This window comes from Antedon bifida, chromosome 2, assembly GCF_963402885.1.
Source record: "Antedon bifida chromosome 2, ecAntBifi1.1, whole genome shotgun sequence".
Classification (NCBI taxonomy): Eukaryota; Metazoa; Echinodermata; class Crinoidea; order Comatulida; family Antedonidae; genus Antedon; species Antedon bifida.
Genome location: NC_136227.1, coordinates 12,499,353 through 12,525,372, shown reverse-complemented (window position 1 = coordinate 12,525,372; position 26,020 = coordinate 12,499,353). Strand labels below are relative to the sequence as shown.

Below are 26,020 nucleotides of genomic sequence, written 5' to 3'. Positions count from 1 at the left end.
TATTATGTGTCATATACAATATATACAGTATATACTGTATATCTATATACAGTGTAGCATAGGTAAAATTATGGGACCCACATCATGTTCAAATTTGTTGGTATGATGGAATTATCAAAATAAACTCGAAGATGACAATTTCGAAAGATAATGAATTGAGCAAATAAATATAAGGATTGGAAGAGAATTTGATACGTAGAAGCGCAATGCGCGCTCTTTGAAATTTGTATAACTTCGACTAAAGAAATCTAAAAACTACTTTTTAACTTCAACTGGCCATATGATAACATCACATCATCCGATAGGCTTAATTTTTATATGAATTCATATCTACATTTCATCAGCTTTCATAATAAGTTATAATCTTCAAAGTCACCTTTAATTCTGAAGATATTCAAATGTATGTTGTAGCTGAAATTACATGACCTAGGTTATTCAAGTTTTTACGCGTGATGACAGCATCAAATTGAAAATGTTGACAACTCATGAGAAAGATAATTAATTGAGCAAGCACATACTAAAATTTGTGCGAAAATCGGGTCCAAATAACGGAGATGCGCTCTATTGAATGTGAAAACCCACACAAAAAGATAAAAATTACTAATTTTTTAATTCAAGTGGCCATTTGATGACGTCATACCATTTTGTACGTCTAATGTGTATATACATTTATATCTACAACTTATTGGCTTCCATATTAGGTTAAAAAAATTGGGGGTCATCTTCCATTCTGAAGAGTTATATTCATTTTAAAAAGGCCATACTTTTTACCATTTTTAGCACTTTTGTACAATTATTGTGCGCATTTTGTCATTTTTAACGTGCTCGTATAGCGTTATTTTAAGTCGGAATGGACTCAAATTTGGTGAATGTACTAAGAAAGATGAGTAGAATGCAATTTGTACAAAAAATGGTATTTTTTTACGCTTTCTATGTATGCACGCGCAAAAACGTGTTTTTGCGCAGTAATTTTTTAAAACACGCAAATGGCCTAATTCATGCTCTAAATTGATCAAAACTTAATTTGGAGCATTTTAATTTTTTAATGCGCAATTTTACGCGCATGACCTTGAAACGCGCAAGTTTTTATTTGCTAATATTTTTACCCTTGACCTGAAGTTTACATGTAGTGAATTTCATTGATATGTAATAAAGAGTTTTGGAGATATGATTGATAGAGTGATTTCACAAAATCGCGTATTAATGACGTCACGGTTGAGTGATCACACTGAAAAGCTTATTATGGCTAAGTTAAAGTATTTAAAAGACATTGTCAAAAATTTGTGATCATTGACATTTAACTTTTTGAGATAATTGTTACACAAATTTGTACAGAGAGAAATAAATAATAAGAAGGAGAAGAATAAAGATTTCATACAATAACAATAGGTGATCATTTTATTCTAAATGATCACCTAACTAGAATTTAATTCGTCACTTTGACAAATTATAGGTGATCATTTTTATCATTTTAATGAAATTAACATTTTTTAAACATGCATGTACGTTAACATACGATCATAAAAAGTTGATGTACGCCATCCTACGACATGATGCATATGCTTATAGTGCTGAGTTGTACCTATTATGTGTCATAGAATATATACTCTATACAGTACAGTGTACAGTATATCTATATACAGTGTAACATAGGTGAAATTACGGGAACCACACAATGTTCAAATTTTTTGATATGATGGAATTATCAAAATAAACTTGAAGTTAACAATTTCGAAAGATAATGAATTGAGCAAATAAATATAAGAATTGGAAGAGAATTTGTCACGTAGAAGCGCAATGCGCGCTCTTTGAAATTTGTATAACTTTGACTAAAGAAATTTAAAAACTACTTTTTAACTTCAACTGGCCATATGATAACTTCACAACATCCGATAGGCTTATTTTTTATATGAATTCATATCTACATTTCATCAGCTTTCATAATAAGTTATAATCTTCAAGGTTACCTTTAATTCTGAAGAGCTATACGATATTCAAATGTATGGTGTAGCTGAAATTACACGACCTAGTTTATTCAAGTTTTTACGCGTGATGACGTCATCAAAATAAAATGTTGACAACTCATGACAAAGATAATTAATTGAGCAAGCACATACTAAAATTTCTGCGAAAATCGGGCTCAAATAACGGAGATGCGCTCTATTGAATGTGATAACCCACACAAAAAGATACAAATTATTAATTTTTAAATTGAAGTGGCCATTTGATGACGTCATACCATTTTGTACGTCTAATGTGTACATGAATGTGTATCTACAACCCAATGGCTTCCAGAATAAGTTAAAAAAATTGGGGGTCACCTGCCATTCTGAAGAGTTATATTCATTTTAAAAAGGCCTTATTTTTCACAATTTTCAGCACTTTGATGCAATTAATTTGCGCATTTTGTCATTTTTAACCTGCTCGTATAGCGTTATTTTAAGTCGGAACTGACTCAAATTTGATGAATGTACTAAGGATGGTGAGTAGAATGCGATTTGTATAAAAAATCGCAATTTTTACGCCTTGTAAGTATCGCGCACGCGAAATACTTTTTTTGCGCAGTAATTTTTTGAAACACGCAAATGGCCTAATTCATGCTTTAAATTGATTAAAACGTAATTTTGAGCTTTTTAAATTTTTAATGCGCGATTCCATGCGCTTGACCCTACGTGCACGGGCGTTTTTATTTGCTCATATTTTTACCCTTGACCCGAAGTTTACGTGTAGTGAATTTCATAAATATGTGATAATGAATTATGGATATATGATTGATAATGTGATTTCACAAAATGGCGTATACGTGACGTCACGGATGAGTGATCACGCTGAAAAGCTTATTAGGACTAAGTTAAAGTATTTGAAAGACATTCAGAAATTTTGGTAATCATTGACATTAAAATTTTTGAGATATTTGTTACACAAAATCTGTACAGAAAGAAATTGCGAAGAAACATTTTTTTTACAAAAACAATTTCTCACTAGAATTTAATTCGTCACTTTGACGAATTATAGGTGATCATTTTTATCATTTTACTGAAATTAATTTTTTTTAAACATGCACGTACGTTAACATACGATCAGAAAATGTTGATGTATACCATCCTATTATGTGCTTATAGTGCTGAGTTGTGCCTATTATATGCCATATACAATATGTACAGTATATACCGTATATCTATATACAGTGTAGCATAGGTGAAATCACGGGACACGTACCATGTTCTAATTTTTTGGTATGATGGAATTATCAAATTAAACTCGAAGCTGGCAATTTCGAAAGAACATGAATTGAGCAAATAAATATAAGAATTGGAAGAGAATCTGGCACGTAGAAGCGCTGTGCGCTCTCTTTGAAATTTGTATAACTTTAACGAAAAAGATGAATAAACTACTTTTTAACTTCATCTGGCCATATGTTAACGTCACAACATCCGATAGGCTTGATTTTTATATGAATTCATATCTACATTTCATCAGCTTTCATAATAAATTATAATAATCAAGGTAACCTTCAATTCTGAAGAGCTGTAAGATATTTAAATTCACGGCGAAGTTGAAATTACACGACCTATGTTATTCAAGGTTTTACGCGTGATGACTTCATCAAAATGAAAATAGTGGCAAGTCATGGGAAAGCCAATTAATTGAGAAATCACATACTACAATTTGAGCGAAAATCAGGCACAAAATATCAGAGATGCGTTCTATTGAATGTGATAATTATATGACGAAAGAGAAAAAAACTTAATTTTAAATTCAAGTGGCCATTTGATGACGTCACAACATTTTGTACGTCAAATGTGTACATGAATTCATATCTACAACTCAATGGCTTCCCGAATAAGGTAAAAAAATTGGGGGTCATCTTGCATTCTGAAGAGTTATTTTCATTTTAAAAAAGACATATTTTTCACCATTATCAGAACTTTTGTGAAATTAATGTGCGCATTTTGTCATTTTTAACATGCTCGTATAGCGTTATTTTAAGTCCGAATGGACTCAAAATCGGTGAATGTACTAAGGATTGTGATTAGAATGTGATTTATACATCAAATTTAATTTTTTACGCTTTTTAAAATTTGCGTGCGCAAAAACGTGTTTTTGCGCAGTAATTTTTTTAAACATGCAAATGGCCTAATTCATGCTCTAAAATGATCAAAACTTAATTTTGAGCTTTTTAAATTTTGAACGTGGAATTTCACGTGCATGACCTTGAAACACGTAAGTTTTTATTTGTTAATATATTTACCCTTCACCTGAAGTTTACGTATAGTGAATTTTATTGATATGTGATAAAGAGTTATGGAGATATGATTGATAGTGTGATTTCACAAAATCGCGTATTAATGACGTCACGGTTGAGTGATCACGCGGAAAAGCTTATTATGGTTAAGTTAAAGTATTTAAAAGACATTGTGATAAATTTGTGATCATTGCTATTCAACTTATTGAGATAATTGTTACACAAAAGTGTACAGAAAGAAGAATAATAATAACAAAAACAACAACTAGATCTAAACTCGTCACTTGAGGACGAGTTTGGTTATCCGCCCGCAACAAAACGTATCTTGCGTATTAAAGTACTTCTCAGTTATGACTTTTCCAAAAAAGTAGCCTATTCAAAATTAAAACTTCCCTTTCAGTGTAATAACCTAATAAATACTTTTAATTAATTGCTTTCCCGTGATGGGATTCGATCCCGGTACCTCTAATACCAAAGTCGGTTGCACTACACATCGAGCCATATGAGCACCTGCTGAAGAAAATCCGAAGAAAGAGTCCTCGTTCATTCGGTATGTCGTGAACCCCCTCGATGCAAGTTGATTATTACATATCGAACTTAAATCATAATTTTTACTATGATGAAATCTTCACAAATTTTAAACACTGACATATTATGAAAGTGCATACTTTCAAGTTTTATGTATTAACATGTAAAGAAAAAAGATAAACGTTATGTTTATTGTTTTACTCTTTGAATATGTTTATGTTTGTTTGTTGATAATTATTTCAAAAATTACATTTAATATGCAAACAATGTAGCTATCAAACACTTTTTAACATTCAAGACTATAATAAATTAGACCTATGATTAATACACTGCAAGAAAATAAAATAAAAAATGGGGGTAACCTTGCATTCTGATGAACTGTTTCATTTTTAAAAGTAGACATATTTTGCAACATTTTCACAATTTGTTGACGTTTTCGTGCGCAACCTGTCATGTTTAACGTGCTCGTAGAACGCCATTTCAAGTTGAAAAGTGAATAAAATAACGTAAAATTGTTAACCGAAGATTTAAAAACACAAATCGTGTAAAAGAAATGTTCATATGTGTTCCCTGCGCCGTGCGCGCGTAAAAATGTGCGCACCAGTGGCAATTTTTTAAACGCTTAAAATGACCTGAATCGTGCTCTAATTTAATCAGAAATTGATTTGAAGCATTTTAAAATTTCAAACGCCATTTACGCGCGCACTTTCTAATGTTACAAATTGCGGTAGCGTTAAAAAAGTTAACTATTGATGTGAAGCAAACGTGACTGAAAATGAAGTTTAAAAATATTCATTTGTTTCGAAGTTATAACCAATTTAAGATTTTCAGAAAATCACGCGTAACTTACGCTACGCGGCTCTGACATCGTCAAAAAGCTTGGCTGGACAACTTCAGTAAAATGTCTAAATGCTGAACAAGTTACAACATATTATGTTTACACGTTGAAGAGAAACAGCGTGCACAAAATAAGAAGAGTAAAATATTTCAAACGCAATTTACGCGAAAACTTTCTAATCTCCAAAAATTTGTTAAACATTCCAAAAGTTAGCCATTGATGTGAAGAAAACGTGGCAGAAAATTCCGTTAAAAAATATTTATCGGTTTCGAAGTTATGACCGATTTAAGATTTTCAGAAAATCGCGCGTGACTTACGCTACGCGGATCTGACAGCGTCCAAAAGCTTGGCAGAACATCTTCAGTTAAATGTCTAAATGTTGACCAAGTTACAACATGTTATGTTAACACGTTGAAGAGAAAACGCGTGCACAAAATCTGAGAAAGAAAGAAGAATAATAAAAAAAAACTAGATCTAAACTCGTCACTTGAGGACGAGTTTGGTTATCCGCTCGCAACAAAACGTATCTTGCGTTTTCAAGTACTTCTCAGTTATTACTTTTCCAAAAGTAGATTATTCAAAATTAAAACTGCCATTTCAGTGTAATAACCAAACAAATCCTTTTAATTGATTGTTTTCCCGTGATGGGATTCGAACCCGGTACCTCTGATACCAAAGTCGGTTGCACATCGAGCCATATGAGCACCTGCTGAAGAAAATCCGAAGAAAGAATCCTCGTTCATTCGGTATGTCTTGGAACCCCCTCGATGCAAGTTGATTATTACATATCGAACTTAAATCATAATTTTTACTATGATGAAATCTTCACAAATTTTAACCAGTGACATATTATAAAAGTGCATACTTTCAAGTTTTATATATTAACATGTAAAGAAAAAAGATAAACGTTATGTTTATTGTTTTACTCTTTGAATATGTTTATGTTTGTTTGATGATAATTATTTCAAAAATTACATTTAATATGCAAATAATGTAGCCATCAAACACTTTTTAACATTCAAGACTATAATAAATTAGACCTATGATTCATACACTGCAAGAAAATAAAATAAAAAATGAGGGTAACCTTGCATTCTGGTGAACTGTTTCATTTTTAAAAGTAGACATATTTTGCAACATTTTCACAATTTGTTGACATTTTCGTGCGCAACCTGTCATGTTTAACGTGCTCGTATAACGCCATTTCAAGTTGAAAAGTGAATAAAAATAACGTAAAATTGTTAACCGAAGATTTAAAAACACAAATCGTGTAAAAGAAATGCTCATACGTGTTCCCTGCGCCGTGCGCGCGTACAAATGTGCGCACCAGTGGCAATTTTTTAAACGCTTAAAATGACCTGAAACGTGCTCTAATTTAATCAGAAATTGATTTGAAGCATTTTAAAATTTCAAACGCCGTTTACGCGTGCACTTTCTAATGTTATAAAATTCGGTAGGGATAAAAAAGTTAACAATTGATGTGAAGCAAACGTGGCTAAAAATTACGTTAAAAAATATTTATCTGTTTCAAAGTTATGATCAATTTAAGATTTTCAGAAAATCGCGCGTAACTTACGATACGCGCCTCTGACAGCGTCCAAAAGCTTGGCTGCACAATTTCAGTTAAATGTCTATATGTTGACCAAGTAACAACATGTTATGTTAACGCGTTGCAGAGAAACAGCGTGAACAAATTTGGAGCATTTTAAAATTTCAAACGCAATTTACGCGAAAATTTTCTAGTCTCCAAAAATGTTCTAAAGATCGAAAAAGTTAGCCATTGATGTGAAGAAAACGTGGCTGAAAGTTACGTTAAAAAATATTTATCGGTTTCGAAGTTATGATCAATTTAAGATTTTCAGAAAATCGTGCGTAACTTACGCTACGCGCGTCTGAAAGCGTCCAAAAGCTTGGCTGCACATCTTCAGTTAAATGTCTAAATGTTTACCAAGTTACAACATGTTATGTTAACACGTTGCAGAGAAACGGCGCGAACAAAAGTGGCGGAAAGAAAGAAGAATAATAAAAAAAAAAAAAAAGAAACGCTACAATTCCAAGGGCTTATCCGCTTGAAGCGGATAACCAAAAAGTAACACTACAATAACAAAGGTTATCCGCTTGAGGCGGATAACCAATAAAGATTTTGTACAATAACAATAGGTGATCATTTTATTCTAAATGATCACCTAACTAGAATTTAATTCGTCACTTTGACGAATTATAGGTGATCATTTTTATCATTTTAATGAAATTAACATTTTTTAAACATGCACGTACGTTAACATACGATCGTAAAAAGTTGATGTACGCCATCCTACGACATGATGCATATGCTTATAGTGCTGAGTTGTACCTATTATGTGTCATAGAATATATACTCTATACAGTACAGTGTACAGTATATCTATATACAGTGTAACATAGGTGAAATTACGGGAACCACACAATGTTCAAATTTTTTGATATGATGGAATTATCAAAATAAACTCGAAGTTGACAATTTCGAAAGATAATGAATTGAGCAAATAAATATAAGAATTGGAAGAGAATTTGGCACGTAGAAGCGCAATGCGCGCTCTTTGAAATTTGTATAACTTTGACTAAAGAAATTTGAAAACTACTTTTTAACTTCAACTGGCCATATGATAACTTCGCAACATCCGATAGGCTTATTTTTTATATGAATTCATATCTACATTTCATCAGCTTTCATAATAATTTATAATTTTCAAGGTCATATTTAATTCTGAAGAGCTGTAAGATATTCAAATGTATGGTGTAGGTGAAATTACACGACCTAGGTTATTCAAGGTTTTACGCGTGATGACGTCATTAAAATGAAAACGCTGACCACTCATGGAAAGATAAATAATTAAGCAAGCACATACTGAAATTTGTGCAAAATTCGAGCACAAATAACCGAGATACGCTCTGTTGAATGTGATAATCTACACAAAAAGATTAAAAATCCTAATTTTTAAATTCAAGTGGCCATTTGATGACGTCACAACATTTTGTACATCAAATGTGTACATGAATTCATATCTACAACTCAATAGCTTCCTGAATAAGTTAAAAAAATTGGGAGTCATCTTGCATTCTGAAGAGTTATTTTCATTTTAAAAAGGCCTTATTTTTCACCATTTTCAGAACTTTTGTGAAATTAATGTGCGCATTTTGTCATTTTTAACATGCTCGTATAGCGTCATTTTAAGTCTGAATGGACTCAAAATGGGTAAATGTACTAAGGATTGTGAGTAGAATATGATTTATTCATCAAATTTTATTTTTTACGCTTTCTAAGAATCGCGTGTGCAAAAACGCATTTTTGCGCAGTAATTTTTTGAAACACGCAAATGGCCTAATTCATGCTCTAAATTGATCAAAACTTAATTTTGAGCTTTTTAAAATTTTAACGCGCGATTTCACGCACATGACCTTGAAACGCACGAGTTTTTATTTGCTAATATTTTTACCTTTACCTGAAATTTACGTGTAGTGAATTTCATTAATATGTGATAATAAATTATGGAGATATGATTGATAATGTGATTTCACAAAATGGCGTATAAATGACGTCACGGATGAGTGATCACGCTGAAAAGCTTATTATGTCTAAGTTAAAGTATTTGAAAGACATTGTGTAATTTTTGTGATCATTGCAATTCAACTTTTTGAGATAATTGTTACACAAAAAGTGTACAGAAAGAATAATAACAAGGAAAACAACAAGGGCTTATCCGCTTGAGGCGGATAACCAATAATAAAGATTTTGTACAATAACAATAGGTGATCATTTTATTCTAAATGATCACCTAACTAGAATTTAATTCGTCACTTTGACGAATTATAGGTGATCATTTTTATCATTTTAATGAAATTAACATTTTTTAAACAAGCATGTACGTTAACATACGATCGTAAAAAGTTGATGTACACCATCCTATGACATGATGCATATACACTTATAGTGCTGAGTTGTACCTATTATGTGTCATATACAATATGTACAGTATATTGTATATCTATATACAGTGTAGCATAGGTGAAATTACGGGACCCACATCGTGTTCTCAATTTTTGGTATGATGGAATTATCAAAATGAACTCGAAGATGACAATTTCGAAAGATAATGAATTGAGCAAATAAATATAAGGATTGGAAGAGAATTTGACACGTAGAAGCGCAATGCGCGCTCTTAAAAATTTGTATAACTTCGACTAAAGAAATTTAAAAACTACTTTTTAACTTCAACTGGCCATATGATAACATCACAACATCCAATAGGCTTAATTTTTATATGAATTCATATCTACATTTCATCAGCTTTCATAATAAGTTATAATCTTCAAGGTCACCTTTAATTCTGAAGAGCTATAAGATATTCAAATGTATGGTGTAGCTGAAATTACACGACCTAGGTTATTCAAGTTTTTACGCGCGATGACGTCATCAAAATAAAAATGTTGACAACTCATGAGAAAGATAATTAATTGAGCAAGTACATACTAAAATTTGTGCGAAAATCGGGCTCAAATAACGGAGATGCGCTCTATTGAATGTGATAATCCACACAAAAAGATAAAAATTACTAATTTTTAAATTCAAGTGGCCATTTGATGACGTCATACCATTTTGTACGTCTAATATGTATATATATTTATATCTACAACTTATTGGCTTCCATAATAAGTTAAAAAAATTGGGGGTCACCTGCCATTCTGAAGAGTTATATTCATTTTAAAAAGGCCATATTTTTTACCATTTTTAGCACTTTTGTACAATTAATGTGCACATTTTGTCATTTTTAACGTGCTCGTATAGCGTTATTTTAAGTCGGAATGGACTCAAAGTCGGAGAATGTACTAAGGATTGTGAGTAGAATGTGATGTATACATCAATTTTTTTTTTTTACGCTTTTTAAAAATCGCGTGCGCAAAAATGTGTTTTTGCGCAGTAATTTTTGGAAACACGCAAATGGCCTATTTCATGCTCTAAATTGATCAAAACTTAATTTTGAGCTTTCTAAAATTTCAACGCGCGATTTCACGCGCATGACCTTGAATCGCGCGAGTTTTTATTTGCCAATATATTTTAGCTTGACCTGAAGTTTACGTGTAGTGAATTTCATTAATATGTGATAATGAAATATGGAGATATGATTGATAATGTGATTTCACAAAATGGCGTATACGTGACGTCACGGATGAGTGATCACGCTGAAAAGCTTATTATGTCTAAGTTAAAGTATTTGAAAGACATTGTGTAATTTTTGTGATCATTGCCATTCAACTTTTTGAGATATTTGTTACACAAAAAGTGTACAGAAAGAAGAATAATAAAGATTTTGTACAATAACAATAGGTGATCATTTTATTCTAAATGATCACCTAATAACTAGATTTGAACTCGTCACTTTGACGAGTTCGGGTTATCCGCGCAAACGCAACATGCACATACTTAACTATATGAACCTCGACAATTATTATGCCATCCTATGACATGAAATAAATATGTTTACAGTGCTGAATTGTACCTATTATGTAGCATACACCATATTACAGTATTTTACAGAATAAACTGTATATGTTATATACAGTGTAGCATAGACAAAATTACGAGACCCGTCTTTTAAATCCAATTATTAACACGATGACGTCATCAAATTGACATATAAAGATAACAATTTTAGAAGATAATTATCTAAATAATTACATTAAAACAAATTTGAAGAATTTTGGGCACGTAAAAGTGAGATGCGCTCTCGTTTAAACGCAATGAACTTTTACGCAAGAGATGAAAATATGACTTTTTGAATTCAACTGGCCATATGATGACGTCACAACATCTGATTGGCAAAATATTCACATCAATTCGTATCTACAATCCAATAGCTTCTAGAAAACGTTTTAATCATGATTATCACTTTTTATTCTGACGAGCTATAACAGATTGAAATTTACTGTAAAGATGAAAATAAGTGACCAATGTTATTTACGTTTTTAGACATGATGGCGTCATAAAAATTAAAATATTTTTAATACATGCGAAAGATAGTTGATTGACGTAGACAATATTAAAAATTCGGGGGAAATGGAATACGTATAAGCGAGATGCGCTTTGTTGAATGTGATGAGCAATAACGAAAGAGTAAAAAATCCTATATTTTACATTCGTGTGGCCATACGATGACGTCATAACATCCGAGTGGTAAAGGTTCTGCATGAATTCATATCTACAACATATCTGCTTACATATTAAATTTTAAAAATTGGGGGTCGTGGATGATCCTGAGGAGCTATAATAGATTAAAAATAGGCTTAATTTTGACAATATGTTGTCACTTTTGCAACTAAAACCAATCATTGAAATTCATAAAATCGCGCGTAACTTGCGCTGCGCGACTCTAAATTCATATAACGAAGTTTCTTGCACATCTACAGCTACAGGTCAATCTTTTGACAAAGTTATACTATCTTATGTTGACAAGGATGAGAGATATGCGACGCACAAAAATCCGGGAAAGAAATAAGAATAAAGATGAAAAAAAAAGATATTTACAATCACATGGGTTCATTAGGCGCAGGAGCCCCGGATAGCGTTACGAAGTCGTTAACTCTGTCAGCCCATGGTCAGCCCAACTAATGTGTTTTTCCCAAGGACAATTTATCAATAACTAAACTTTGTCACCACCCATAAGTGTGCTGTTCATTTTCTATTGACCAATGAACACCAATGTAACTGGACCTGAGTTTCTTGCTATTCGACCTTGGGTGCAAATTATACAATTAATTGATGTTAAGGCCACTGACTACTCTTTTCTGTATAGAAACACTGAATTGACTAAATAATAAGAAAACCCTACAATAATATTTACTACTAGGCCTACTTGATATGGTGTTATACAAGAACTATATTAAAAGAATTGAATGTATGGAACATGAAAAAAAAAGTTAAACGTTATATGTAAAACATCACTTAGATGATATCTATCAGATATATCATTTTCTAAACATTGTTTCATTAGTTATATCACGAAAAAATAAGTTAGTTATAAATAAGTAAGTTATTTCTCCATGAAAGTTTCTCCATTGTTATATTCACATCACATTTTCATTTTCTGACAATGTGATTGAAAAAATAGTCAATTATATTGGCGGCCCAAAACGATGATGTTTACTGTTGGGCCTACAGAAATGATACAAATTCTCAGTTGATATGACACAAAATTTGATACAATGTGTTACCCAATGTGCTCAATTTGATTGTGCTACCCAATCCATGCTATCCATTTGAAATAATGTGCTACTTCAAAGAATGTGCTACCCGATAATCCATATAGAATAATGTACAGTACAATTATATCCATTTGATTGTGTTACCTAATGTGCTATCCCTTTGAAATAATGTGCTATCCATTTGAAAGAATGTGCTACCCGATAATCCTTATAGAATAATGTACAGTACAATTATATCCATTTGATTGTGTTACCGAATGTGCTACCCGATAATCCTTATAGAATAATGTACAGTACTATATCCATTTGATTGTGCTACCTAATAATGTGCTATCCATTTGAAATAATGTGACTATCCATTTGAAATAATGTGCTACCCGATAATCCTTATAGAATAATGTACAGTACTATATCCATTTGATTGTGCTACCTAATAATGTGCTATCCATTTGAAATAATGTGACTATCCATTTGAAATAATGTGCTACCCGATAATCCTTATAGAATAATGTACAGTACTATATCCATTTGATTGTGCTGCCCAATGTGCTATCCATTTGAAAGAATGTGCTATCCATTTGAAAGAATGTGCTATCCATTTGAAAGAATGTGCTACCCGATAATCCTTATAGAATAATGTACAGTACTATATCAATTTGATTGTGCTACCCAATGTGCTATCCATTTGAAAGAATGTGCTATCCATTTGAAAGAATGTGCTATCCATTTGAAAGAATGTGCTACCCGATAATCCGTATAGAATGTACAGTACAGTTATATCCATTTGATTGTGCTACCTATTGTGCTATCCATTTAAACTAATGTGCTGTCTGTTTGAAATAATTCAAGTTTTTTTGTTTTGAATATGTTTTGCTATCCATTTTAAACGTGCTAAACAAGTTACATATTTGTTAATAGAAGTTTGCGGTACACCCATGGAGTAAAGAATATTTATATTATTCTTTACTCCATGGGTACACCACGTATATTAGTTCTGAAAAGAACTGTTGAGTTGCTCGACGTTTCGATTTACTCTAAAGTCAAAGTCTCCAAAGCTATTCCATCATGCCGTATTCGGGGAATCGCCCACAAGTGTTTTCTCAGAGCAGGGTATGTTCCGTATGGGGTTCTGTATGCTATTTTTTAATAATGTACAAAAAATGAAATGAATAATCATATTAATTATCGGTATGTACGGAGAAAGCTCGAGCGGAAATCGAGGGTTACTTTTGCCAACAAGACGAAGCGCGAAACAAATAAAACGCAGCGCATCTGAAATGATACATAATTTCTTAAAACATGAAAACACAGAATATATTATATTAATATAACTTTTTAATATTTCCAAAGGCTCGGACATGGAAGAAGGGCCTTAAAAAACTGAATGTCTATATGTTAGACCACATTTCCATAACTTTTCAAAACTCATCGAACCCTCTGCTAGTAGGCCTAATTAATATAGGAGCGTATCGCCAAATCATTAGAAAGAAAACATGGCATGAAGATGTAATTAATCAAACAACGGCCAAAGAATACCAACAATTTTAATTCGATTCGTAATTACTACGGTGGTGGACTAAGCCTAGTTTGAAACTATAGTAACCATTTATTTTAGAAAGAAAGATAGAAAAATTTGTTTCCATCTCCAAGTTAATACCAAGGCACTTTTCAATTAAAAATTCTGGCCTAGTATTCTTGCAAGGTCGTCACAGCTCCAGTTACAAAGGTCATCACAGCTCCAGTTACAAACGGTGATACAAAGTGTCAATCATTTGACCAGTGAACAGCCCACTGGTAGGATAGTCCTTGAAACCGTCCGTAAAACACATTAATCACTCACATCAGTCATGCCGCTAATGGTTGAAAACCTCACTTTTTGGGGTTTTCAAACGTAACGCTATCCGGGGCTCCTGCGCCTAATGATCCGCAACTAAGTTGCGGATAACCAATAATGCCATTTACACATTGGCTATACAACAAATAACAATTCATTTGGCTATGCAACCATTACGTCTTGGTGTTACCTTTCAATGAGGTGATTGAAATCACCTGAGATACCAGGAATTGGAAAATTACTGTCAATGTTCAAAATATTGCTGATCATTGTATTACTCTCATCCCATACAACACCTTGGTTTCCTTATCTAATTGTCCATTTCTTGCATTGTATAGATATTGAGCTATCAGAGCAAATTCGTTCACATGCTTTAGGAGAAAAGGTTGATAAAAGGTTAAAAGAAGGTAGGCACAGACTAATAAAGCTTTTATAACATTTAAATCTGCATACAAGATGTATAATGATATCGATCAGTAACACTGTTATATTGGTTTTGTTTCTGTAATTTTTTGTAGAAGGCAATGTTGGAACCTGGGCTAAATTTAAGAATGGTATGTATAAGATGGTAAGAAGAAAAGAAAATGTGAGTGACATAACTAGTATATGGGACTACGCTGGTCAACTAGACTACTATATAACGCACAGGGTATGTTTTCATTATTGTATTATGAATATCAATTGTATTCTAAGAGTCATATTTAAAACAAATATTATTTTTATTGGGTTCAGAAATAAATCAATTGGAAGCTTTTAAATACTAATAGAGCTTTACTTTCTTTTTACATGATGTGTTCTTACGGTATTTTTCCAAGAACATTTTTAACAGGGTTATTTTATCAATGTGCAACTTTTTTTTAGACTATGTTTTTGTTGGTTTTTCTAGTTCTATTGATCTTACATGTTTCAATTACTGATTTTTTTTATCACAAGTTTTCATATGAAACATCACCAGGGGCTGATACAGGGGAGGGGACCACAGGGCATTTGTACCTGTCAATATTGTCAACAGTAAAAAGAGAGGGTGGAGGGGCGGAGTGGAGTAGATGTGGGAATGAGAAGGTTTCATATATTATTTAAGCATCGTCAGTAAACATTAAACAACCTCAAAACATCAGAATACCATACCTCCACCAATTATACCAGGCCTTTCTTTCTTTCTCTTTTGTTCTTATTTCATTCAATAATGCGATGTTAAATAAAGATCAATAGGTGATCTTCAATAAACAATGCTAAAATAAATATTTTACACATACTATTCACAATCTAATTACAACAAATACTATTCCTGATCTAAAATGAAAGAAGGTCGTATTAAGACTCATAATAAATGCAAATCACTATCCAAATGAAAAAGTAAACAGAGAGGTATCACTTTTGAAAATAATATCAACAATTGTATGACTTTGATGGTAAGAAATTACCACGTGTATCAATGCGAGCTGAACGATGGTGGAAAAACAATTTAATTTGACATACATACATCCCTCTTACAAGAAATCATTATGTGTTCCTGCCTGCATTGATGGTATCTGTTCCAATTTATTGTTATGTATCACTCTGGCCTAGACAATGACAACAATACGACAGACTCATGTATATATCAACAATGAAATTGCGCTATATTTAGACATTGACAGGATTTGCTCACTGTCTGGGTGACAGCATGTAGCTTGTTTTTAAACGTCTAAACAAGTAGGTTAGACCTAGCCAATGGTTTTGAAATGATCATGACAACATAACAAAACATACATAGTAATACACATCATGTCAAGTTAGTTCCCACAACATAGGAACCACAGTCCTGGTAGGGGTCTGGTATCACAATGTAAAAATGGTGAAAGTTGATTTTACAGTCTGCATTAATCTGCATGTTTGACTTGATGAGGCATGAACAAAAGTGCTCGTAACAAAAGCAGAGCAAAATAGATAAATAAATGACTATTTATTTGCGCACTAGATTGTTTCATAAAAGTGATAAAAAGAAGAGCTATTTTATCACCTTGTGTGTAGTGTGCAAATAGAATGTTGAAGTTTTTACTGGAGTCATTAAACTTTATCTATATAAAATATTGTAATATTATATTATAATTAACCATAAAAACATAATCCTTGTTAATTTCCAGTTTTTCCTGACAAATACAGTATCATACTGTGTTGCTTTCAATGTCATGGACAACTTGGATGAGCCAGCTAAACCACGGGGTTCAAAAATAGTAAGTTAAACTTTAGTACTTTAGACAATCTTGTAAACTACAAATGCTATGATTTAATAATGTAATTTAATTTCAATATTAGTTAGAAAATATATTGTCATTGTCATTTTAGGATCAGCTAGGAATGACTAATTTGGACATGAATTTGTTCTGGGTAAGGTCCATTTATGAACACACTGTACAACATGGTTCAGGAAACACTATTTCAATTGATGGCAAGAACATAGGGTCACCTCCCATCTGTTTGGTTGCAACTCATGTGGACAAATTGTCAGGGACAGCATCAGAAAAAGAGGAGGAGGTAAATAGTATATAAATATTAGATATTTATATCTTGTCTTTTTCTTAACTATGTCAACATAAGCGCTCCTAGCAACTGAACACAACTGAATGCAACTATAAACCTCAACTGACTGCAACTGACAGGCGCACAAAAATGTAGACATAAGCTTAGTAACATGTATAGTTGCCCATGTTCTATTTTTACTGTAACTGAGTGAAACTGAAAAGTTTTAAACGTGTCACACGTGTGGTATGGGTAACGGCGACCAGTCGCGATTGGTTTGTATATACTGTTTGTATACAACTATTAATTGTGTTGTGCGTGTAGTAAGGTAAATTAATAGGCTCTTTAGAATTAATATTTTGCCTACAAAAAGGTTGACTGTATTTAACAACCCATCAGTACAATTAGAACAAAAAAGCAGTTTGAGGTCTAATGTACATGTTTATACAATCAAATAATATAACATGAAAATGGAACATTTAAGCTACACATTACATGCATTACAAAAGAATTTATTGAAGAAAGCACATTAAAGTAGAAACATTGTTTGAGATTTTGTCATTTTGAATTACAGTATGAATCAAATAAAACAGCCTGTAACAGTTATGGAAGATTGTGTACATTAGGTTGTGACATATTGTCTTGTAAACCACTGATCATGATGATCACTGAGATCACGCAGATTGATCTCGCTGATCATGTGAGTATTCTCAGTGGATATATCATTGTCAACACTTAGCTTGAAAATATGCCTGGAGGCGCAAACAAAATCCAAGATGGCGACAAAAATCCAAAATGACTGCCCGTTTGATCTAAATTGTATTTATAATGCCTATTAAATGTCCTTTTTAAACTTGTTTGTTTTTTTTAATTTACCACACACATTGAATACAAAGTAAAAATATTAAATGAAATATACTATACAGTATATCAGCGTGATCAGTAATTATTGTGATGAGTTATCAGCGATAGTAGCAATATAAATGTATTTATTAATTGAAGGTTATGAAGATGTACAAGAAAATGTTTGATAAAATGGAAGGAATGCCATATGCTCACCATGTAGATCGTGAAATGTACATGGTTGATAACACCATGAAATCACCTGAAGGTATTACAAAGCTTAAGCGAAACGTTGGTAGATACATGAAGGAAATGGTGAGAGAAGTTCCAGTAAAGTGGGTTAATTTACAGGAAAGTTTGCAAAGAATTGGTGAAACAAAATTGTGTATTACGTTTGATGAGGTAAAGTTTTGATTGTGGATTCCCATGTAATTATATAATATTATTGTTATTGGTACTTTGTTTTTAGTCCTACAGACACTAGTAATATTTATAGTCCTGGCCTATCATTGAATTTTCCATTAGATTTTCTCCAGGCTCTATAAGTAATGTACTAAGTTAAGTTATTTATTTAAAAATTAAATTCTTTATTAGGTTTCCAAGATTGGCACTGAATGGGAAATTTCCAAAGAGGGACTCGTCACTGCCATAGCATACCTGAATGACATTGGGATCATTTTGCATTCAAGTACTAACAAAAAACTGAAAAACACTGTGATAACAAATCTTCAAATGATGATTCAAATGGTGACAAAAGTGATCACGGTAGTTAAACCGTCTATTAAAGTGGTAGGTAGATAATGTATTTTATTATGATATTAAATTGTCAAAAATGTGGATGTATAGGTGATGTTAATAATCTGTTCTTTGTAACTTGATGTGAAACAGTATAATTGTATTGATCATGTGATGGTTGGTGGTTTTTTTTTAAATATAGAAGCAAATGAGGGTGCTGTGGAAAAGGCTTGATGAGGAAGGAATACTGGAGGAAAGACTGCTACGGTATTTATGGAAACATGAATTAGAGGAAGATCCACATCGCTTTGAAATCTTTACTGAAGTGATGAAGACATTTGGTTTGCTCTTTGAGAAATTGAAGGTAAGTTAAACATCTTATTTTAAATTGGCTGTCACTTAAATTAGCTTAAATGTTAGTTAAAAACACTTTGCTTACATCTGCAGGTAACTGAAGGTAACCGGGAATTCTTGGTTCCATCTCGGATGCAAACCAAGAAAGAGAGTCTTAAAGTTAAAACAGACGAGAAAAATATGGTATCGATCTATCTTACACCTACAGACTTTCTTCCCAATGCTGTATACAATACATTGGTTGTTGCATTTCTTGACTTGATGGAGGTCAAAGGTAGACCTGGTGAACCAGTTGTGTTTCAAAATCGCAGTGAATTTGACTTTAAGGATCATGGGGTTAATTTAGGCACAGTAAAAATTGAAAACCGGCATGCATTAAAGGTACAGAAATTATTTATGTATTTATTTTCAAATAAATATATTTGAACAGAAAATCAAACATAACATTTTGAACTAATTTTGCCACTTTTACTGAATTAAAATGTTTATGAATGAATGTTGAACATGAACCTACAAAAGGTATAATTGTAATAATCCAATGATACCTTTTTACATTTATTAACTTTTTTTAGTAAACTTTTTCTTATCAGGTTGAAATATTTCATCTAATTAAAGTTGATGGCAATACTACAGGCCCAATTAATGAACCACAGCGAAGCTTCTGCATAGAGGTAAGGATAATATATGTTAACATATTCAACAAAACAGTACTAGAATGTAATAAAAGAATATTTTTAACTTAAGTTCTTTATTTTGTTGTAGGTGTTAGGATATCTGAAACATCAACTAGAAAATGTGCTTGTCACAAGTGAAGGAGTTGGCTACAATCTATGTGTGTTGTGTAATGTTTGTAATCCAGCAGAGAAGCCTCATTTACATGGTCTCAAACGATGCTTGGAACAAGATTTCGATGGTGTTAAATGTGGCGATAAGCTCATGGATACCACTCGTTTAAAGAACCTATTTTCAGAAGGTAATTAAAATTTGGAATTATCATCAACATTTTCTTCAATAGCAATATTATTAGTTTGTTTTAATGACATAGGAACATGTGTGTGTTTGTTTTTGTTTTTTTTCATACTACAACAATACAATATACAAAGATGTGTCTAGAGACATCTGCAAAGGCCCTTTGAATAATAGATAACATTTATTCTTATTATTTACAACCTAATGAAAATCAGTTGACTAATTAATTGGCATTCGGGAATTAGTTTTTTAACAACTTTAAAAAAAATAAAACAGATTTAGGCTAATTAGCTAAACATTTATCCCAAATAACTAGAGGCGTCATGTAAATCTATTGTTTTTTCTGCAGAAATCTTTTTTTTCACAATAAGGATTTATCTATCTGCAGTATTTATTCTGGGAGGCCTGCATAACTTTAATAAATATTTAACTTAATAATTTAATTTTTTTTTCTCACTAATACAATGTACTGATAGATATCTTTCGTTTGCATAGATACACCAGATGCTACTACTACTCCTCTGCCTATAAGCTCATCATTACCATCAGGTCAGTTGATTGATAACATTTGTTAATTCTAAATTACATAAAAATTACATACAATTTAGAAATGGCAATAGCTAATTCAGAAAACATCAGCTAATGTAGAAACATCAATAGTTGAAAATATGTTATATGGTACTTGATATGTAAAGTTTGGAAAATGTTAGTATTTTAAATATATCAAAGAATATGTCAAAGATGGTGGTTTCAGACAAATCTCATGATTTCAAAATACATGAATAAAGTCTAATTTGAATTGCATAAAACAGTGTATCCTAGTGTTGTTAACAGAATAGTTTATTTGAAAAAAAAATAACTTGAAAATGTGTATTGAATAAATTGTGATACTGCCTTCGTTATTATGAAAATGTATATCTTTTATTTTGTATAGATACACCAACTACTACTCCTCCGGCTACAAGCTCATTACGGACAGGTTAGTTGATTATCATTAGATCATTAGAGATCCTTGGATAGGGTAGTGTTACAACCACTAATGTAGAAAATATTAGCTAAATGTAGAAATAACAAATTGCTCATATGTAATTAGAAAATGCTTCACAACTATGATGAAACGTTGGGAACTATATCAAGAAACCTGAAGGATAGATAAATTATGTGAAGTTAAATGTAATATAAAGTTGGTAATACATAAGGATAAAAACTAAGGAGATTCTGTATTAATCACTTTCAACTATGTCTGTGTTTTGGGGATATTAATTATTCCCTATGCAGCAATATAGATTTCTAGAAAGTTATGGTGTTTTAAGAATTTATATTCATACATACAGACATATTCAAACAATGATTATCAACAACTATGATAATTATGCTAATTATCCTAAATTTATATCATAATTTTGGAAACTTGTCTTTAATACAGCTTATGAGTTTCTTTTTTTGATTAAAATGAATATCATGACAAAAAGTTTAACTGTCACATTTTTTTTGCCGAACCATATCTCTATGTTTCTTTATCTATCCACTAGACTAGACTCATTGTACAATAGATAGCATCTGATGTATCATATAGATATGGAAGGCAACAAACAACTGACATAGACCATTTTAAATGTCTATGTTTTTGTAGCCTCTTTATCTACCCACTAGACTAGACTCATTAATGTACAATAGATAGCATATGATGTATCATATAGATATGGAAGGCAACAAACAACTGACATAGACCATTTTAAATGTCTATGTTTTTGTAGCCTCTTTATCTACCCACTAGACTAGACTCATTAATGTACAATATATAGCATATGATGCATCATATAGATATGGAAGGCAACAAACAACTGACATACACCATTTTAAATCTCTATGTTTTTGTAGCCTCTTTATCTACCCACTAGGGTAGACTCATTAATGTACAATATATAGCATATGATGCATCATATAGATATGGAAGGCAACAAACAACTGACATAGACCATTTTAAATCTCTATGTTTTTGTAGCCTCTTTATCTACCCACTAGACTAGACTCATTAATGTACAATATATAGCATATGATGCATCATATAGATATGGAAGGCAACAAACAACTGACATACACCATTTTAAATCTCTATGTTTTTGTAGCCTCTTTATCTACCCACTAGACTAGACTCATTAATGTACAATAGATAGCATATGATGTATCATATAGATATGGAAGGCAACAAACAACTGACATAGACCATTTTAAATCTCTATGTTTTTGTAGCCTCTTTATCTACCCACTAGACTAGACTCATTAATGTACAATAGATAGCATATGATGTATCATATAGATATGGAAGGCAACAAACAACTGACATAGACCATTTTAAATGTCTATGTTTTTGTAGCCTCTTTATCTACCCACTAGACTAGACTCATTAATGTACAATAGATAGCATATTATGTATCATATAGATATGGAAGGCAACAAACAACTGACATAGACCATTTTAAATGTCTATGTTTTTGTAGCCTCTTTATCTACCCACTAGACTAGACTCATTAATGTACAATATATAGCATATGATGCATCATATAGATATGGAAGGCAACAAACAACTGACATAGACCATTTTAAATCTCTATGTTTTTGTAGCCTCTTTATCTACCCACTAGAGTAGACTCATTAATGTACAATATATAGCATCTGATGCATCATATAGATATGGAAGGCAACAAACAACTGACATACACCATTTTAAATCTCTATGTTTTTGTAGCCTCTTTATCTACCCACTAGGGTAGACTCATTAATGTACAATATATAGATGGATCATGTAGATATGGAAGACATCTCACTAGACTCATTATTGTTAGTTGGCTATTCTTAGAGACCATTATGTATCATATGGAAAGTTGTCAAATGAAAAATATATATGAATAGGATACGTAATAATAAAACAGTGCATCTTATTCTTAGTGTTATTAACAGAACAGTGTATTGAATCAACTGTGATACTGTATTCTTGATATGTATATGTTTATTTTGTATAGAAACACAGACTGCTGCTCCTCTGACTACAAGCTCATTAGTAACAGGTTAGTTGAGTAACATTAGATCATCAGATTATGTATCATATAGACAGTTTGTCTGAAATTAAAGTTGAATTGAAATTAGATAGAGCAGTGTTACAACTGCTAATGTAGAAAATACAAGCTAATGTAGAAATTGTAAGCTAAATGTAGAAATTTAAAATTGCCTCACAGATATAATTTAGTAACAGCCAAGGTAGGAAAATGCCTATAATGAAACTACTGTAGCAAAAACCCTTAAGGATAAGGATAGTGTAGATGTTATGTAGTTATATGAAATTATAATTAAAGGACAACTTGACCGAGGACCATATTATTACAACGAATTAGGGATGTATATAGGTCACAGGTGCATCGCAAAATCTACTTAATGAGTCCAGAGAAGCAAAAGAAACAATAAAAAAATCAACATTTATATTTTTTACAATTTATTTACAAAGTGTGTTGACTAGAAATTTTCGCACTTTGCCAGAAAACTCATTACATAAATTTTGCGATGCACCTGTGACATCACAGCAATTTACGGCGAGCGCATGCGGCGATATCCTTAATTTCGCGATGGTTCTGAAATCGTATGTACATCCCTAATACGTTGTTAAAATATGGTCCTCGGTCAAGTTGTCCTTTAAAGCTCAGGTATATAGGCATAAATTTTAAATATAATATCTGATTAATTGTACATAAATCAAATATTTGTAACAGAAATCAAGAAGAAAAAACATGAATTTCCCTTAATATGGTCAAATACAAAATTTGGCAAATTTCTACCATAAAAAACCAGTAAGACTTTTTTTCAGTAGTTAGGTAGTTTAACCTAATGCAATAACATATCTGGTGACTCCCTAGAAGGTGAAAAAAGATGTGGATATACGGTGGATAATTTTTGCTATAGCATGAAAATAAAAATCTGAAGTTGAATAAAAATACCAGAAATGTAAATTTCCAGTTATATTACCTATATTTAGTCATCTGATAACATTTTTTACAACACCGTTTATTTTTCATAGCTTTTTAAAATGCGTCTCATTTACAAAATTTGTGTACAAAAGAATAGAGATTTTACTGTGTAATTTGAACTATCTATTACTGATAAGAAAGTGCTTATTTTCAACAAGCTTGTGTAACACAAATAAAATCCCAAAAATTATGAAAGATAGGGGAAACTATAGATCGATAATTATTGGAATGTATGATCAATAGAATTTTTTTGCCCGCACCTGGCCTTTAAGATAATAACGTGAGAATTTAATTATCCACATTGATATTTTTTTTAATGGTTATCTAGTTAGTAAATCACTGATTTATTAGTAAAATTTTGTCTATGGTGTAATGATTGTCTACCATGTGTCTTCTATGCATCATTTATGATGTGGATTTTAAACTTGAATTTCTTTTGGCAAATTACAATAGTATGGTCACAAAGATTATAAGTTGAATGGGAAGAATGTTTTAATGATTTAGAAGATTCCTGTTTTGTTGACCTTCAAACTTTTTATTTTTTAAAAATATATTCATTATTCAAAATGTTAGTACTGAAATTTTTTCAAATCTGCTATCTCGGCCTTTTATTGTGTCCACAAAAAAAAACGACTCAGTGACATATATTACACTGTTGATTTTTTTTAGGTGAACTATCTGACGATAACTATCGGGAACTGCTCAGCAAAGTGTCATCGTGGTTCAAGGAATCAGAGAAAGTCAATCTATTGAAAGTTATACTTTGCAAGTGTGAACATATTTCTGTTGTAGAAATAGAAAGAAGCAATGATCCATTTGAGCTGTTTAAGTTACTTGAAGGTCCTGGGATTATTAGCCAATCAAATATCAATGTTCTCATTGAAATCATAGCAATAGGAGGATTGGAGGGTGTGTACGAAAGAATCAAGCACTTGATACCAACCTTTGCTGGATTTGAGAAATTAATCATCTCTGAACGCTGGAATGATGTACGAAAGGTCATCAGATTTGGTCTTAAGATAAGTAACGCCGATAAAGTAAAAATTGGACAGTTGCGTGGCCTGAAGGTTAAGGAATCGGATGATGTTTGGATTCTAATATTTGAGTTAGTAATGAAAGATACATTCACTAAAAAGAGCACAGAATTCGTTCGACTACTTAAGGACAATGACATGGATAGCCTTGCTACATTATTGGAATAGATAGAATACAAGATAACAATACATAACATGTGACAACATAACACTAAATTAACATTCTACTACTTAAAGACAATGACATGGATAGCCTTGTTACATTATTGTAATAGATAGAATACAAGATAACAATACATAACATGTGACAACATAACACTGAATTAACATTCTACTACTTAAGGACAATGACATGGATAGCCTTGCTACATTATTGAAATAGATAAAATTTAAATGTGACAACATAACTATTAGAATCAGAATTAGCACTCTATATCATAAGTAATTTAAAGACAACCTGATTTAAAAAGTGACTAAAATTGAATAACAGTTGTTTGGATTTTTGTTAAATAAACTAATTACAACAAATCAAAATCTGAATTTGATTGTATTTAAGTTTTATTAAATACAGTCAGCTCATCCAAAACCATACCTTTAATGACCCATTTTTTACCATTATTCAGAATACCAGACATATTAGCTCAGCCCTGTCCTGTTTTAGACAGTTGACTGTATTATTAAATTATTTATCGGTTATTGTAATAATGTTTCAAACACAAGACAAATATTTAATCTTGGAAAAATTCATACAGTAGTGATTCAGATTTAAAATCTCTTGATGGACGATACAGCTTCTCTGTCCTTAAGCCCAGCACACACTAGAGCTTCCGGCTGAGCCAACTGGCACGAGTAACACTTGCCTCACAGTGTGCGCCGGGG

At 31.8% G+C, this 26,020-nt stretch overlaps 4 protein-coding genes across 4 annotated transcripts in view; all 4 read left to right on the top strand.

Annotated features, from left to right (window-relative positions):
* Positions 1-16,932, top strand: part of LOC144835154 (uncharacterized) — a 246,822-nt gene extending 229,890 nt beyond the window's left edge. Inside the window, exons 8-10 of the mRNA XM_078690212.1 lie at positions 15,024-15,092; positions 15,204-15,334; positions 16,812-16,932. Coding sequence (XP_078546338.1) covers positions 15,024-15,092; positions 15,204-15,334; positions 16,812-16,910 — 299 coding nt within the window. The 3' untranslated portion in view covers positions 16,911-16,932. The remainder of the gene's footprint in view (positions 1-15,023; positions 15,093-15,203; positions 15,335-16,811) is intronic.
* LOC144835181 (uncharacterized) overlaps positions 1-26,020 on the top strand; it is a 229,194-nt gene that overhangs the window by 163,082 nt on the left and 40,092 nt on the right. The gene's annotated exons all lie outside the window — the stretch shown is intronic.
* LOC144858879 (uncharacterized) lies at positions 17,026-19,897 on the top strand. The gene is made up of 7 exons (XM_078715016.1): positions 17,026-17,202; positions 18,190-18,432; positions 18,625-18,819; positions 18,968-19,129; positions 19,213-19,500; positions 19,710-19,790; positions 19,889-19,897. The coding sequence occupies exons 1-7, from the start codon at positions 17,026-17,028 to the stop codon at positions 19,895-19,897; spliced, it is 1,155 nt and encodes a 384-aa protein (XP_078571142.1).
* On the top strand, positions 19,580-25,309 carry LOC144858877 (uncharacterized). The gene is made up of 6 exons (XM_078715015.1): positions 19,580-19,790; positions 19,882-20,092; positions 20,584-20,637; positions 21,023-21,067; positions 23,112-23,156; positions 24,777-25,309. Exons 2-6 carry the CDS (start codon positions 20,056-20,058, stop codon positions 25,307-25,309), a joined length of 714 nt encoding a protein of 237 aa, XP_078571141.1. The 5' UTR covers positions 19,580-19,790; positions 19,882-20,055.

Coding starts and splice junctions, on each gene's coding strand:
- LOC144858879 (XM_078715016.1), top strand. CDS start 17,026: ATGACTAATTTGGACATGAATTTGTTCTGGGTAAGGTCCATTTATGAA. Junction 17,203..18,189: donor CATCAGAAAAAGAGGAGGAG/GTAAATAGTATA, acceptor TATTAATTGAAG/GTTATGAAGATGTACAAGAA. Junction 18,820..18,967: donor TTAAACCGTCTATTAAAGTG/GTAGGTAGATAA, acceptor TTTTAAATATAG/AAGCAAATGAGGGTGCTGTG.
- LOC144858877 (XM_078715015.1), top strand. CDS start 20,056: ATGGATACCACTCGTTTAAAGAACCTATTTTCAGAAG. Junction 20,093..20,583: donor AAAGAACCTATTTTCAGAAG/GTAATTAAAATT, acceptor TCGTTTGCATAG/ATACACCAGATGCTACTACT. Junction 21,068..23,111: donor TACAAGCTCATTACGGACAG/GTTAGTTGATTA, acceptor TATTTTGTATAG/AAACACAGACTGCTGCTCCT.